Source organism: Sciurus carolinensis, chromosome 13, assembly GCF_902686445.1.
Source record: "Sciurus carolinensis chromosome 13, mSciCar1.2, whole genome shotgun sequence".
NCBI lineage: Eukaryota > Metazoa > Chordata > Mammalia > Rodentia > Sciuridae > Sciurus > Sciurus carolinensis.
This window is the reverse complement of record NC_062225.1, coordinates 25,071,620-25,088,719: the sequence shown is the minus strand read 5'-3', so window position 1 is coordinate 25,088,719 and position 17,100 is coordinate 25,071,620. Positions and strand designations below refer to the sequence as shown.

At 35.4% G+C, this 17,100-nt stretch overlaps 1 protein-coding gene across 1 annotated transcript in view; it reads right to left on the bottom strand.

Moving 5' to 3' along the window:
* The window catches only part of Alms1 (ALMS1 centrosome and basal body associated protein), a 226,398-nt gene that overhangs the window by 104,258 nt on the left and 105,040 nt on the right, over positions 1 to 17,100 (bottom strand). Inside the window, 9 exon segments of the mRNA XM_047522128.1 lie at positions 11,260 to 11,291; positions 11,293 to 11,627; positions 11,630 to 12,128; positions 12,130 to 12,248; positions 12,251 to 12,343; positions 12,346 to 12,714; positions 12,717 to 12,818; positions 12,821 to 13,045; positions 13,048 to 13,066. Of these exon segments, the coding sequence (XP_047378084.1) occupies positions 11,260 to 11,291; positions 11,293 to 11,627; positions 11,630 to 12,128; positions 12,130 to 12,248; positions 12,251 to 12,343; positions 12,346 to 12,714; positions 12,717 to 12,818; positions 12,821 to 13,045; positions 13,048 to 13,066 (1,793 nt within the window).

Genomic DNA, 17,100 nt, shown 5'->3' with positions numbered 1-17,100 from the left:
AGAAATAAACTATTGATAAACACAACTTAGATGGATTTCTAGTTCACAATGCTGAGTAAAAAGAGCCAATCTCAAAGCTCATGTCATATATTCCATTTGTATAACATTGTAGAAGGACAAAATTGTATAATAAAAAAACAGATCACTAGTTTCCCATAGTTAAACAAGGATGGTAGTAAAGCATAAACCACTGCATAAAATATATAAACGATTCTGTATAGATACAAATAATAAACTGAACGTCTGTTGAAGGACACATATAATTTCAAAGAACCTCCCCATAAAATATTTGGTTACAAAAGAGAAAAGAGTAATCTTACAGTGGAGGCAACCTTATTAAGTAACACTAGTGATAATTTTCAAAAATGGAGCAAATTAAAACTGTGTGATATGATAAGATGCAATGAGTAGAATTCAATGTTGTTTTTGTGACTTTCCTACCTAACATAACTAACCTAAATGCAATCATGAGAAAACATCCAGAAGTGAGTGACATTCTACAAAATAATTGGCCTATAATCTACAAAAGGGTCAAAGAATAAATAAATAAAAGGTTAAAAATAGCTCCAAATGAAAGAAGTTAGAGACACATAATAACTAAATGCAATATGTAATTTTGAATTTCTTTGTTTTGTTATGAAAGACATTACTGGGAGAATTAGAGAAACCTGAATAATATCTGTAATGCACCAATATTAATACCTCAATTTTCATGGCTTCATTGTGGTTATGTAGGAGAAAATGAATACATATATACTGTATACATATAATATATATGTATGTGTATATTACAGGAAATGACAATATACTATATAAAAGTGATGAGGCAGCAAGCCAACCACTTATTCTCAAATGACTAAGGAGAAGGAAATTCCTTGTACCATACTCCAACTTTTCTGTAACTGTGTGATTATTCTTTCCCAAAAAAGAAAAAAAATCAAAAGGAGAAATAGAAAAAATTAAATCAGAAATGAAACATTAACATGCTATTCTCAAACGTTGGGTAAACAAAATATTCAAAATTCAGTGAAGATAAAGATTTCAACAGTTGACTACACCAATTTGACCCATGGAATCTACCACATGGAGCAACTATAGCTTTCTTTTTTAAAATATTTTTTATATGTTGATGAACTTTTATCTTATTCATTAATTTATATGCAGTGCTGAGAATCGAACCCAGTGCCTCACACATACTAGGCAGGCGTTCTACCACTGAGCCACAACCCCAGTCCACACTGATCAATTGCACACTGATCAAAATAAAAATACTGTATCATAAAGCCTAAATAATTTAAATATACTGAAATCATTCGGAATATAATCCCCCTGGACCATAATGGAATTCAGAAACCTATATCAACAAAGCCCATGGGACAAAAACAGAAATTATAACCAAAAAGACAAAAAATTTACAATAAAAATGATAATGAAAAACTACCTACAAATCTGTGTACCTTGGAAAAGAATGCTGAAAATTAATATAAATGAATGAATATAGAAAATTAAGTATCTATTCTCAGAAAAGTGAAAATGAACATTAAAACCCAAACTGACGGAAAAAATTAATTAATGAAGTAAAAGACACAAAATACAGGGATCAGCAAAACCCATACTGTTAAACTCTTAGTAGGAATGACCAAAGCGAGAAAAACACAAATTAACAATAGCTAAACATTCAGAGATCTAGTAACTAAATGATAAAAGGATATTAAAACAAACATGCCAATAAAGTTATTTAAAAAACCCTCACTTCTTTTATTTTAATTGTAGATGGACATAATGCCTCTATTTTATTCATTTATTTTTATGTGGTGCCAAGGACAAGCACTCCACCACTGAGCTACAACCCCAGCCTAAACATGCCAATAAATTTTGACAACTTCTTTTTTTTTTTTTTTTTTTTGCGGGTGCTGGTAATTGAACCCAGGGATTTATGCTTGCAAGGCAAGCACTCTACCAACAGAGCTATCTCCCCAGCCCCTTGACAACTTAATTCTAACAACAACAACAAAAAATACATTTTGTAAAACTGATACCAGAAAATAAAGAAAGAAAATCTGTAGTCATACCTATTAAAGAAATTGGATCTACAATTAAAAAAAGAAAAAAACACCCCAAGCCAAAACTGTTTCACTGGTAAATTCTGCAAAAACGTAAGAAAGAAGTATTATCGATCCTATACATACTTTCAGACCATACCAATACATTTATGGGGCAAGCTCAATGCTCATATCAAAATCAAACAATAATATTGGAAGAAAAGAAATTACAGGTGACTGCCTCATGAACACAGGTAAAAAATCTCATCAAAATACTAGACAAATGGTATCTAGCAATGAAAAAAAATAAATTGAGGATGCATATGGTAATCTCTACAATAATCACTGTAATAAAGAATCTGACTTCATTTTGATGTTTAACCACTGAGTTCTTTTTAAGATTCACCTTCCCTGTTCCCTTTCATCCCACACCTGGTCAGTCTGTAAGAAACCCTGGATAGGAAGAGCCACCTCCTTTGACACCAGCAGAAAATCTCTATCCATAAAAACTTCTTCCTGGTCCCTCTCGCCCTAGCCATGATTAAGCCAAACTCATAATCTTTGCTTTGCTCAGGCCAGGGGACCTGTTCGTGCCCACCCAGCTCTCCTTCGGAGTTCCTATTGTGAGTAATAAACTTCCTTCCAAATTTACGAGCAGTGTCATCAGCCTTGTGTGAACCAAATTTGTAGAAGTCCATCCTACTTCTGCAGGGTGACCACAACCACTAAAATACACAAAATGTCTACTACAAGTTAAAAAGGAGAACAAAATAGAATACTAAAAGATAAAATAATATAAAAGGAAAGAAAGAAGAAACAAAACTAGATGGTACAGATTGAAAGCAAAATGCAATATGATAGATTTAAACCCAATACCAATCTAATGTAAATTCAGAAAACAAGAATAAACATTTCCCAAGTATTCTGAAGTCACTATAACTCTCTGATATCAGAAGAAACTAAGAAAATTCTCTTCAATCTTCAGAAGATACAACATTAGCAAAACCAAATCCAGGAATATATTTTTAAAAGGACATTATGTGCCAGGCTCACTGGTGCATGCCTGTAATCTCAGTGACTCAGAAGGTTGAGGCAGGAGGATTATAGGTTCAAGGTTAATCTGGGCAATATAGCAAGACCCTGTCTCAAAATAAGAAATACAAAGGGCTATAGCTCTATGTAGAGTGCCCTGGGTTCAATCCCAAAACTCAAGTGGGCAGGGAGAGAGAAAGAAAGAAAGAAAAAAAAAAAAAAAAAAAAGAGTATGTCATGATCAAGTGGAGTTTATCCCTATTAATGCAAGACAGATTTAACAACTGACACCTAATCTATATGATTCACAACATCAACATAAAAAAGGAGAAAACATATATGATCATCTTGACAGAGCAGGAAAGCATTTGACAAAATTAATACCCATTCATGATAACAACTTAGGGAAACTAAGAAGAGAAGTCCTCAATCTGACAAAGGGCATCTATTACAAAAATACAGGTAACATTAAACTTAACAATAAAACAGTAAATTCACTCACTCATCCTGCAAGCATGGAGAGAGAACAAGGCAAGATGTCTGCTCTTACTACCTTTATTCAATACTGTATTCAATATCCTAGCCAGTACATTAGGTAAGAAAAAGAAAACAAAAGGCTAGAAAATTGAAAAGGATGGGGTAAAACCTGCTGCTCCCTGGCAACATGACTTAACCACAAAGAATAGATTTATAACTGAGGACACCACCAAATTTCAACAGGGTACCTCTGAAGTCTTATAGGGAAAGACTTCTTAGGGAAGCTACAAAACATTAAATGTAGGATATATGGTATGTCTCAATCACTGTAATTACTGCCTTGCCTAAATTCCCTAATATTCACTGTCCTAAAACATTCCACAGTGGACATGGAAACGCTAATCAAAAAAGCAATAATTAAAATTAACTTGTTGGCACTTGCAAATTGACTGGATAACAGTATTTTTACAATCAAGCAACAAACAACAAGAAATGCAAGTTTTTAAAAATATCACATATAATACTCTCAAAAAACAACAGAAATAAATTTAAGAAAAGATGTACAGAGCTGGGGTTGCAGTTCAGTGGTACAGAGTTTGCCCAGCATGTGAGAGGTACTGGGTTCAATTCTAAGCACTACATATAAATAAATAAATTAAATAAAGGTCTATCGACATCTAAAATATTTAAAAAAAGAAAGATGTAAAGACCTATACACTGAAAATTACATGTCACTGGGAGATATTAAAGAAGACTTAGATGAGTAAAAAAAAAATATGTGCATGCATAGGAAGACCCAATAATTTAAAAATGTCAGTCATTCCCACAATGATCTATATTTGCAATGCAATTTCAAATAAAATCCCACTAGGCTTTTGTTGAGAAACTAAGAAGCCTATTCTAAAATTTATATAGAACATAAAAGACTTAAAATAGCAAAAACAATTTTGAAAATAAAACCACAATTAGAGGATATAAACTGATTTCAAAACTTTGAAAAAAGTCACAAAAACAAAGATATGATAGGACTGGTATAAGATAAATAGAACAAAGGAACAGAGTAGAAACTCCCCAAATAAACGCACACATAAAGTCAACTGATTTTGACAAGACAGTCAACTTAATTTGGTAAGCAAATAATTTTTCAAAAATGGTGCTAGAACATACATACAGAAGAAAACAATACTCAACTGTGAAACTTACACCATATTCAAAACTTAATTTGAAACTGACCATAGACTATAGCTAAAACTATAACAATTTTAGACAAAACATAGAAGAAAAATTTTCATAAGTCAACATTTCTTTGACATGAAATAACACTAATCAAACTAGATTTTCCAAAATTTAAATTTTCTGTTCTTCAAAAGACACCCGTATTAAGAAAATTAAAATCAAACCATAGATTGTAAGAAAATATTCATAATACACAGAGGATTTATACCCAGATTATATACAATTTCTTATAATAATGAAATAAACGATCCAAAAGACAAAGTAAACAGATACTCTTAAGTACCAAACTTTCTGGCACTCCCACTTAGAATGACTACATTAAAAATATCTAGAAATATCAAGCGCTGGAGAAGATGTGGGAGAATATGGAACTTGCATATGTTGCTGATGGGAAAAAAAAAAAAAAAAAAAAAAAAAAAAAGTTGATACAACTAGTTCCAGTTCCAGGTAAGCATAATTCATCACATCTCTCCCTCTGAATGTAGCAGCTACAAACCTAGATAGACTATGTGGAATAGTTATTGAAAAGTTGAAAAAATAACAGGAGCAGGTACACTGGGGAAGATTATAAAATTTGAAAGTATCACAAAAATGAGAATGAATTCACCATCATTTTGCATCTTTTGGTATGCCTCACCTAAATTCAATACAGCTTGGAACCTGGAAGAAAGTATTAGCACAAGACTTGCCCCCCCCAGGCAAAGTCCTCTAGTTTCTGTTTGAGGACAGGGAGAAGAGTCTCCTAATACCTAAAGGAGCAAAAATCCTATTTTTTTTCCATTTCTCTGTTCTATTGAACCTCAGTGCCCAAGTAATTCCATAGTGGCAGTGGTTATAGCAGTAATATAGATAATGAAAACCTAAAATTCTGAGGGAGGTAAACTTTACTCTTCTACCAGAAGAGGTGTTGTCTCAAAGTAGGGCAAACCCCATGGGTGTTCTCTCCCTCTGTTCTGTGCCACTTGGCCTTGATCCAAGCAGTAACAGAAAGAACACAGAGAAGTAAACTAAGCCTTTGCTCTTTGATCTAAGGACCAGGAAAGGGGAGTTCAAAGGTTGTTTGTAATTTTTAACCTGAATCCAACTGGGTCAATTCCCTGCTAAAACAAAAACATCAACAATCTTTATGGGACTTAAATAAGAACCGTCAGGCTGGGGTTGAGGCTCAGTGGTACCGCACTTGCCTACCATGCATGAAGCCCTGGATTTGATCCTTAGCACCACATAAAAATAAAATAAAGGTATTGTGTCCACCTACAACAACAACAAAAGCACCTTAAAAAAAAAAAGAACTGTCATATTCATGACATAATATACTATAATATAATACTACAAAATACAATCCAAAGTTTTCAGAGGAATCAGAAAATCTCACTCACATGGGAAAGGATAAAAACCAATGCTGGGATGAAAGAGATGTTAATATTACCTGACAAAAACTCTATAAAGCAGTTGTTATAACATGCTTCAAGTAAAAGTGAACACCCTTAAAACAAACATAAAGACAAAGCCTCAACAAAGAAATATTAGACAAAAAGAAGAAACTGCAGACATTCAAGAACTAAAAATTGAAATAATTGAAATAAAATCCTTACTGGATGTGATCAATAGTAGAATGGAAAGGACAGAAGAAAATTAGCAAACTTAAGACAGATTAACAGATACATGTAAATCTGACAACAGAAAAAAAAATCAACAGTGCTTCAGAGATCTATAAGATAATACCGAATAGTTTAAAGGGCTTGGGATGTAATTCAATGATAGAGTACTTGCCTCAAAATATTAGGCCCCTGAGTTCACAGAAAAAAAAAAAATTAATATTCATGTCATCAAAACTTAGAAGAAACAGCATGATGCAGAAAAAATATTTGAGGAAATATGCTTGAAAACTCCTCATATTCAGCCAGGTTCGAGAGGCTGAGGCAGGAAAATTGGAAGTTGGAGGCCAGTCTCATAAGGGGATAGCATGGGAGAATTTTTAGATTAATGCAACTGCTTTAATGTGGAACTGGAGCCGTGGATAGAACTGTATACCAGAAAAACAGTGAAGTTTGCAGCATGTACATTTTAAAGTTAACCAGGATGTGAGTTTTGATAAATGCTTTATGGTTATGAGGTTATCATAGAATGTTAACATAAGATGAAACTTCAATAAAATTCACTTATGGTAAAACTGGCAAAACTTCTAAAATAAGATATCTCTCAATTATCCTCTTCTTCCTGGTATTCATTCCCAAACCCAGAATGTGAGCTAGATATAGTGACTCATTTCTATTGAAAGTAAAGAAGCAGAGGTAAGAAGGTTAGGTTTCAAAAGACTGATTTTTATTTTGGCACTCTTTTTCTCTTACCTGTTCACTCTAAGGAAGTTTACAAATTTCTAGAGCATATGCTCCTCCCAAACTGAACAGGAGGACATACACAATTTATACAGATAATATCAAGCAATGAAATAGAAGAAGCCATTAAACATCTACCATCCAAGAAAAGCTCAGGTCCAGACGGATTCTCAGCAGAGTTCTACAAGACCTTCAAAGAAGAACTCATTCCAATACTTCTCAAAGTATTCAGGAAATAGAAAAGGAGGGTACCCTACCGAACTCATTCTATGAAGCTAATATCACCCTCATACCTAACCAGGAAAAGACACATCAAGGAAAGAAAATTTTAGACCAATATCCTTGATGAATATAGACGCAAAGATCCTTAACAAAATATTGGCAAACCGTATCCAAAAACATATTAAGAAAATTGTGCACCACGATCAAGTAGGGTTCATCCTGGAATGCAAGGATGTTCAAACATTCGTAAATCAATAAACATAACCCATCATGTCAATAGACTTAAGGATAAGAATCATATGGTTACTTCAATTGACACAGAAAAAGTGTTCGACAAAATACAACAACCCTTCATGCTCAAAACACTAGAAAAAATAGGGATATTAGGAACATACCTTAACATTGTAAAGGCTATTTATGCTAAGTCCATGGCCAACATCATTCTTAATGGAGAAAAACTGAAACCATTCCCTTTAAAAACGGGAACAAGACAGGGATGTCCTGTTTCACCACTTCTATTCAACATTGTCCTCAAAACTCTAGCCAGAGCAATTAGGCAGACTAAGAAAATTAAAGGGATACGAATAGGAAAAGAGGAACTTAAGCTGTCACTATTTGCGCATGACATGATTCTATATTTAGAGGATCCAAAAACCTCCTCCAGAAAACTTCTAGACCTCATCAATGAATTCAGCAAAATAGCAGGCTATAAAATCAACACGCATAAATCTAAAGTATTTTTATACGCAAGCGATTGAAACAGCTGAAAGGGAAATGAGGAAAACAACCCCATTTGCAATAGTCTCAAAAAAAAAATAAAATACTTGGGAATCAATCTAGCCAAAGAGGTAAAAGATCTCTACAATGAAAACTACAAAACATTGAAGAAAGAAATTGAGGAAGATCTTAGAAGATGGAAAGACTTCCCATGTTCTTGGATAGGCAGAATTAATATTGTCAAAATGGCCGTACTACCTAAAGTACTATACAGATTCAATGCAATTCCAATTAAAATCCCAATCAGAAATAGAGCAAGCAGGGGCTGGGGAGATAGCTCAGTCGGAAGAGTGCTTGCCTTGTAAGCACAAGGCCCTGGGTTCGATCCCCAGCACCCAAAAAAAAAAAAAGAAAAGAAATAGAGCAAGCAATCATGAAACTCATCTGGAAGAATAAGAAACCCAGAATAGCTAAAGCATTCCTTAGCAGAAAGAATGAAATGGGGTATAGCAATAACAAAACTTCAACTATACTACAAAGCAATAGTAACAAAAACAGCTTGGTATTGGCACCAAAATAGACAGGTAGATCAATGGTACAGAATAGAGGACACGGACACAAACCCAAATAAATACAATTTTCTCATACTAGACAAAGGGGCCAAAAATATGCAATGGAGAAAAGATAGCCTCTTCGGACAAATGTGCTGGGAAAACTGGAAATCCATATGCAACAGAATGAAATTAAACCCTATCTCTCACCCTGCACAAAAGTCAACTCACAATGGATCAAGGACCTTGAAATCAGACCAGAGACCCTGCAGATTATAGAAGAAAAAGTAGGTACAAATCTTCACCTTGTTGGCTTAGGATCAGACTTCCTTAACAGGACTCCCATAGCACAAGAAATAAAAGCAAGAATCAATAACTGGGATAGATTCAAACTAAATAGCTTTCTCTTCAGCAAAGGAAACTATCAGCAATGTGAAGAGAGAGCCTACAGAGTGGGAGAATATCTTTGCCACTCATACTTCAGATAGAGCACTAATTTCTAGAATATATAAAGAACTCAAAAAAATTCTACACCAAGAATACAAATAACCCAATCAACAAATGGGCTCAGGATATAAACAGATACTTCACAGAAGAAGATCTACAAGCAACCTACAAACATGAAAAAATGTTCACCATCTTTAGTAATAAGAGAAATGCAAATCAAAACTACACTAAGATTCCATCTCACCCCAATTAGAATGCCGATTATCAAGAATACAAGCAACAACAGGTGTTGGAAAGGATGTGGGGGAAAAGGTACACTCATACATTGCTGGTGGGGCTGCAAATTAGTGCAGCCACTCTGGAAAGCAGTGTGGAGATCCCTTAGAAAACCTGGAATGGACCTACCATTTGACCCAGCTATCCCACTCCTCGGCCAATACCCAAAGGACTTAAAATCAGCATACTACAGAGATACAGCCACATCAATGTTCATAGCTGCTCAATTCACAGTAGCCATACTGTGGAACCAACCTAGATGCCCTTCAATTGATGAATGGATAAAGATACTGTGGTATATATATACAATGGAATATTACTCAGCTATAAAGAATAATAAAATCATGGCATTTGCAGGCAAATGGATGAAATTGGAGAATATCATGTTAAGTGAGATAAGCCAATCTCAAAATTCAAAAGACAAATGATCTCACTGATAAGCAGATGATTACACATAATGGGGGTTGGAGGGGGGCAGAATGGAGGAAGGAGGGACTGTATAGAGGGAAAAGAGAGGTGGGAGGGGTAGGGGGAAGGAAAAAAATAATGGAATGAATAAAACATCATTACTCTATGTAAATGTATGAATATGCAAATGGTATGCTGTTGCTCTATGTACAAAAAGAAACAACATGTATCCCATTTGTTTTCACAAAAAATAAATTTAAAAAATAAATAAATAAATAAAGTAAATACGGAAAAAAAAATATTTTGACAGACAATAGTATAAAGGGAAATGAGGTCTTGCTTTAATTTAACAGACTGCATTGCTTTCTTTCTTCCTTTTTCCTTTTATTTCTTCTTTCATGTACTGGGAATTGAACCCAGGAATACTCAATCACTAAGCTACATCCCCAGCACTTTTTCACCTTTTTATTTTGTGACAGGGTCTTGCTAACTCACCCAGATTGGACTGGAACTTGTGATCCTCCTGCTTCAACCTCCCAAGACACTGGGATTACAGGAGTGTGCCCCATGCCAACTATTAGACTGCATTTGAATGCTCATTCTCAGCCTTACAGATAGCCTCACTTGGCCCAAGAAGCAATATCAGTGTCTCAGTTTCCCAGTGAGTAAACAGGAATATCATCACCTACTTCATAGGTCATAATGAGGACTAAATGAGCAATATATATGTCTCTCATTGGAATGACTGCCACAGGTGGATTTGAGTAAACATTTTTTCCTTCCTCCTTTCCAAGAAAAGTGCTCTCAACTCTTCTGCCGTATCTATGTTTGTGTTATGCTCAAACATAAGGCATAAACATTTAAAACACAGGCAATTCTATTTAGCCATATTGTAAAAGATTTTTTAAGATAAAATTGAATAATGATAAAATTAGGCTGAATAAGATAAATCTAATGCATTGATTACTGAATTGGGTTTCCTTTCCTACGTCTACAATGTGGGGAGCACATTGCGTCGACACGCATGGCTGGTGATGTTAGTCTTAAATCATCTCGCTGAAGTAGTTATCTGCCAATATTCACCACTATATCTTTTCTTTTTAAATTTTAAATATTGAGGGAAATTATGAAATGGAATCAAAGGGGGAGGTGATAAGACGGAGACAGAGAGAGAGCATGCACACACATGCAAAAATCTTCAGCAGCATAATTTCCAATATGAAAAAAATGGTAATTATGCCACTAGATGATCAAAGATTATTCTCAAAGTAATTCAATTTCTTTTAACACTTGATGTCAAATATTATCAAAAAGATCTTTGAAAGTATAAATATATAACCTTCACATGTTCTCACTTATTTACATAATTCTTGAAAGACTTCTAGCAGATTAGTCAGATACAACCTCCCTTAAAAGAACTCATAGTCTCTTCCCCAAGAATTTACATTTGCTTAAGTATTTTAACCCCTTTATCACAAATTCCATCAGCTTTCTTGTTATCACAAGACTCACCGATCTGCAGATACCGGAGTCCCCTCTGGTTTTGGAATATCCTTCCAAATCTGAAATGTTCACTTGTATTTGCCTTGAGGTTACTATCTGGCTATTCTGAGAAGGTATGGCTTTCAAGTCCTGAGTAATAGTATTACTATCTGGAAGAGGAGACTGTACAACTTGGAAGTCCAGTGGAGATTTAGGTCCTAGAAAACCTAAAGATTCTGGATTTTGTGCTATAGGTTTACTGGTCAATAACTTGGAGGTTGGTTCCAATGATCTTGAAGATATAGTTTGTAGGTCAGAGTTAAACTCACTATTCATCCTTGTTTTAGAAGCAGAATCCAAAGAATGAAATCTTTTACCTAAGGTTCCACTATCCAACTGGAAGGAGTCTTGGGGCACAGAGTTATACGAACACATGAAAGTGCTTTTCTATTTGAAGGTGGAGTAGATGCAGATGTTTCTAATGTATAGTGATCAGGGGCAGACTGGGAGATCGAATTATTCACTTCAACATTTATATTAGTAATGTGTGATTTAGGTGTATGTTGATTTTTTTCTACTACACAATCCTGACCTTGAGAAAAGGGAAAATGGTGTTTTCTCACGTGGTCATCTACACCTGGGGTTCTGCTTTGATGTTGTTCAAGAAAAACGGGAGAAGGAAGGTCTGAAGCTATATAATCCTGACACAGAGGAAAGGGAGAATGGCTTTCTCTCATCTCATGATCTACATGTGGGGCTTTGCTTTGTTCAAAGAGTTCTTGTTGTTCAAGGAAAATGCAAGAAGGAAGGTCTGGACAAAGGCAAGAATGGTGTTTTCTCACATGGTGATCTGCATGTGGGGCTTTGCTTTGTTCAAAGAGTTCTCGTTGTTCAAGAAAAAATGTGCGAAGGAAGATCTGCAGTGTTGGTTACATTCTTCTCTTTTACTCCTAGTGTGGAATTTGATCTGCCCATACTAACGTGGGTATCATTATCAGAAAACTGAATTCCTTGAAAGTACAATTTGCACTGGTACTGGGCTCAAAATGACTGACATTAAAATCTGATCTTTCTAAGAGTTTTTCCTCTCGATGAGAAGGCTCAAAATCAACAATAACTTTTGGTTTTGCCTACCTTTTTCTGCTAAAATAGTCACAGCTTTATGTGGTAAACCACTAAGCATTTTAAATGATGAAGGGGAAGAGATTTTCTGTTTAAGATCTCTAGAAGAATTTTGCTCTTCAGTGACATGAGAATTAAATACCCCCATAGATGCTCCAGTACACTGGCTACCTTCAGTAACACCAACCTTAAAAACAGAGGAATCTGAAATGCATTGAGAATGTCGGTGAGATGAAAAAGTGATGGAGGTAGTAAACTGTTTCATGGGTTCTGGGGGCGGTATTTGTGATGAAGAAGGAAAATCCACTTCTTTAGGTGGCACACAAGCAGGTTCTACTTCTACTAATTCTGATAGCCAAGGTCCATATTTTCACGGAATGGCATTCGAAGGCCCTTGCTAATTTTGAAGTCATCAGGTATAAGGTTTTGAAGTGGGGAATGACTTTGTAACTGCAAGGAATTCCAAACTTAAAATGGGGGTTGTTCTGGTCTAGTGATTTGGAAAGATTGATGTGTCTGGCTCTCCACGATGATGGGCTCTGTCGTTCTCTGATCATTTCTGAGGATTCAGCAGATGTAAAAGCACAAGGATGGTCTTCCAGTTGTGGTTGTTCAGTTGTTAAAGTTCTGAAACATCCTTTCTCATGGCTCTCAATAACAATGTGACTACATACAGCTTCAGGTGTGCATCCATTCCCCGTGGACTCTGTAAACCCTAGAAGATAAAAATAGGTTCTTACTTAAAGTACTTTAAATAGTTATATACAAATCAGTTTTCTATCCAGGCTAAGATATGACCATTAAAGTCTTATCATTCTTTTATAATAAAACAGGTCAAAGAACACAGTAAGAAAATGGCAGCCGTTAACTATAGAATAAAATGACTTATAACTAAGACCACTCAGTAGAGTTCTTCTAAAACTTTCTACAAGAGTACCACAACAAAGACTACTATTGTCCCCTAGTATATATTCTACTTTCTTCCTTACAGTATAGAGGTCACCCAAACTTTTGTTGGCCACATAGTCGCCAAACTGGGGACATTTCTTTTTCTTTTGCAGCTAGTTGTGATCATATGCCTAGGTTTAGTTCAATGGGCTATGAGCAAAAGTGTTAAGTGCAACTTCAGCTTCTTGTCCTTAAAATCCAGTTCTTGACCTCCATGTTTTCCTACTACCACCACCATTCATCACCATTTGATACCTGAAAATGGTAATGCCTGAACAACCACAGAAGTCATGCATAAGGACAGCCAGTTTAGATCTGTGGATGACCTCAAGAACAGAGTTCACTTTCCTACCCTGGACTATGATATTAAAGAAAAATGAAACTCTACCTTATCTAAGCCATTCAAATCTCATTTGAGGTTATTTTTGGCTATTTCAGAGGCCCCAACTATACCTACTATTTTGCCTCTAAGAACAAGAAAAATAATGAGTACCTTTTCCTGAGACCTAGAATCAATGCCCAAAGCTATCATAAATATAAAATTTCTTTGAGGTTTCTGTGTTTTACCTAGAAATGCTCTATAATTTGGCATTCCATTGATGATATAGTACATTTTATTTCATATAAAATATTTTAAATTATGCCTTTTCCCAGAAAATGGAGTCGATGAATTTTTCCATATTTCTCCTCCTAAGTAGACCTAAACATCCTGGAAATTATATAAAACCAACATAAGAAGAACTGAAAGAAGCAGAGAAGGAGGCAAACTAGCTAGGGATCCTGGGACTTGACAAATGATTTGGTGGTGAGATCCCCAAGTTTTCTTTTTGTCTCATATATCCAGAGTTGGAGCAACCAAGGAACAACAAACACAGACAAAGCCTACAAACATCTGCTCTCACACAAAAATAAAAATCCAGGAAAAATATGGCTTAGCAAAACAGAAAACCTTTAGACAATAATTACTTTACTTCAACCACCACAGAGAAAAAAAACCTCAGCCCCAACTTCACACACACTAGCAAAAGTCAAGTAAGAAACCTAGATGTTCACTCTTGCAAAACTGTAACGAGGGTCAGGGCTGTAGCTTAGTGGCAGAGTGCTTGCTTGGCGCATGTGAGGAACTGGTTCAATCCTCAGCACCCATAAATAAGCAAATAAAATAAAGGCATGCTGTCCACCTACAACTACAAAAATAATTGTTAAAAAACCTGTAATGAAGCGTCCCAACACCAGGTCAAGGTGTTATGAGAAAAGACCAAGCAGAAGACAGGACTTACTTTCATCCCTACTGACTAATGAGCTACTCCTCCCCTGCGATGTCAGTGAAATCCATGTGGGGAGCCTGGACTTTGATTCCTACTCAGCAATAATGAGGTGCCCCTCCTCTTTCCCAGTTACAGTGCTACAGTGACTGTTTAGCATGGGCAAAGCTCTGGGTTCAATCCTCAGAACCACAAACAAAAAAACCTCAACATATTAAAAAAAAAGGGGGGGTGGAGGGTTACCAAATAGAAAATGGGCAAAACACATATTAGAGACATTTCACTAAATAGGATACAAAGATATGAAATGAGGATATGAAAAAATGTTCAACATCAGAAACCAGTAAGAAAATATAAATGGTTTCAATGAGACATCACTAAAAAATCTATCAAGAAAGCTAAAATAAAGAATAGTGATAACATCAATCCTGATGAGGATGTGGAATAAGCAGATCATTCATATACTTCTGAAAGGAATAGAAAATGGTGCAGCTGTTTGCACTTATGGACATTAATTCCGCAGAAACAGAGATATGTCCACACAAAAACATGCACATGAAATTTTACAGCAGTTTTATTTGTAAAGACAAAAAATGGAAAAACAACCAAGATGTTCTTCAATAAAGTGAATATTTAAACAAACTATGGTATATACATATCATGAAATACTACCCAGAAATAAAGGGGAAGAGTACTGATAAACACAACAACCTAGATGGACATCCAGAAAATTATTTGATTCTGAGTAATTCAGATAATTATTCTTAGTCAACACACAAGAAAATTGTATGCTATATGATTCATTTATATGTCAGTCTTGAAATTACAAAATTATAGAAATGGGGAACAGATCAGTGGTTGCCAGTAGTTAAAGAAAGGGTGGATGGTGAGAGAAGTAGATGCAGCTACGTAAAGCAACTAGAGGCATCCTTGTGGCAAGGCAAATGCTCACTATCTTGACTATTTTAGCCTCAATATCATGGCTGTGATATATGATTAGATTTGCAAGATGTTATCCCAATCTATTCAGATCATTTCTTTAAAACTGCATGTGAATGTACAATTATTTAAAAACAAAATGTTGAAGCTATGTGGTGCACACCTATAACCCAGTAATTCAGAAGGGTGAGCAAAAGGACTACAAGTTCAAGGCCAGCCTCAGCAATTTAGCAAGATCCTCAGCAACTTAGCGAGACTCTGTCTCAAGCAAAAGACTAGGAAAATAGCTCAACGGTAAAGCAATCCTGCGTTCAATCCCCAGTACTGCAAAAAAACAAGTTGTTGACTTAAAAACAAATCGGTTAAATACCACTGCATCAAATACTTTTAAAATACCATTTTTAACCTGAAGCTTATTATCTTGCTCACTGGAGAACAAATACCTCAACCTGAGAATATATTTAAACCCAATGACCTATCTATCTCCTCCCACGACATCTGTTAAGCTTTCATAATAAACATATTTCATAATAACTTTAGCATTTTTAAATTCTTATAACTTTAGAACTATATATAATATGCTAATAAGTGTGTATTATATATATATATATATATATATTACTATATACACATAATTGTTTCTGGATGGGATACTTATAACAAAGCAGCAACTTAGTACTAGATATTTAACAGGCTCTTAAGAAGCTAGTGTTAATACCAAAAATGTGAAATCAAACTCAATGTCCATCAATAGATGAATGGATAAAGAAAACATGGTGTGTGTGTGTGTGTGTATATATGTATATTTAATATATATATATATACATATATATATATATATATGCACACAAAATGGAATATTATTCCATCATAAAAAGAACGAAATCACATCACCTGCAACAACATGGATGAACCTGGAGAAAATTATAATAAGCCAGGCACAGAAAGACAAACATCATGTGATCTCACTGCTATGGTTCAGATATGGCTGAAGTGAGTCCCTCAAGGGTTCATGTATTGAAGGGTTCATCCCCAGTGTGATAATGTGCTAAGTAGTGGGACCTTGAAGAGATGGGGCCTAATGGAGTTAGTTTGGTTGAAACAAGAGAGCTCCTGAACTTTCTCATGCTGAGGACAGACACCAGGAAAATTAATATGGACAAATTCTCTAGCTAGCTAAATCTACATTTGTAGACTTCCTGCTTTTGTCCCATGTGCTTCCTTTTCTCTTATAAAAGCTTTTCAGAACCCCTGAGTTCCCAAAGATGGAGATTTGAAACAGAAAATTCTCCTCTGACTTCCTCAAAGCCAACTTTGAATAAACCTATTTTCCTCGCCAACCTGTCTCCAGAATTTTTGTGGAGCATGATGAGCAGTAAACATTTCCCTCCCGGTTACAGGGTCACTGGGAGCACAGTTCTTAGAAGAGATTAAGGTAGTTCTTGAGGGACGCTGAGTTAGTTTTCTCAAGAGCAAGTTGTTACAAAAGAGTCCCTCCTTGTGCTCTGGCTTCCTCTCTCTAACATGTGATGGTTCTTGCACATGCTCCAACCATTGTGATGCCATCTACCAAGAGGTGATGCACCCTGGGAAACCT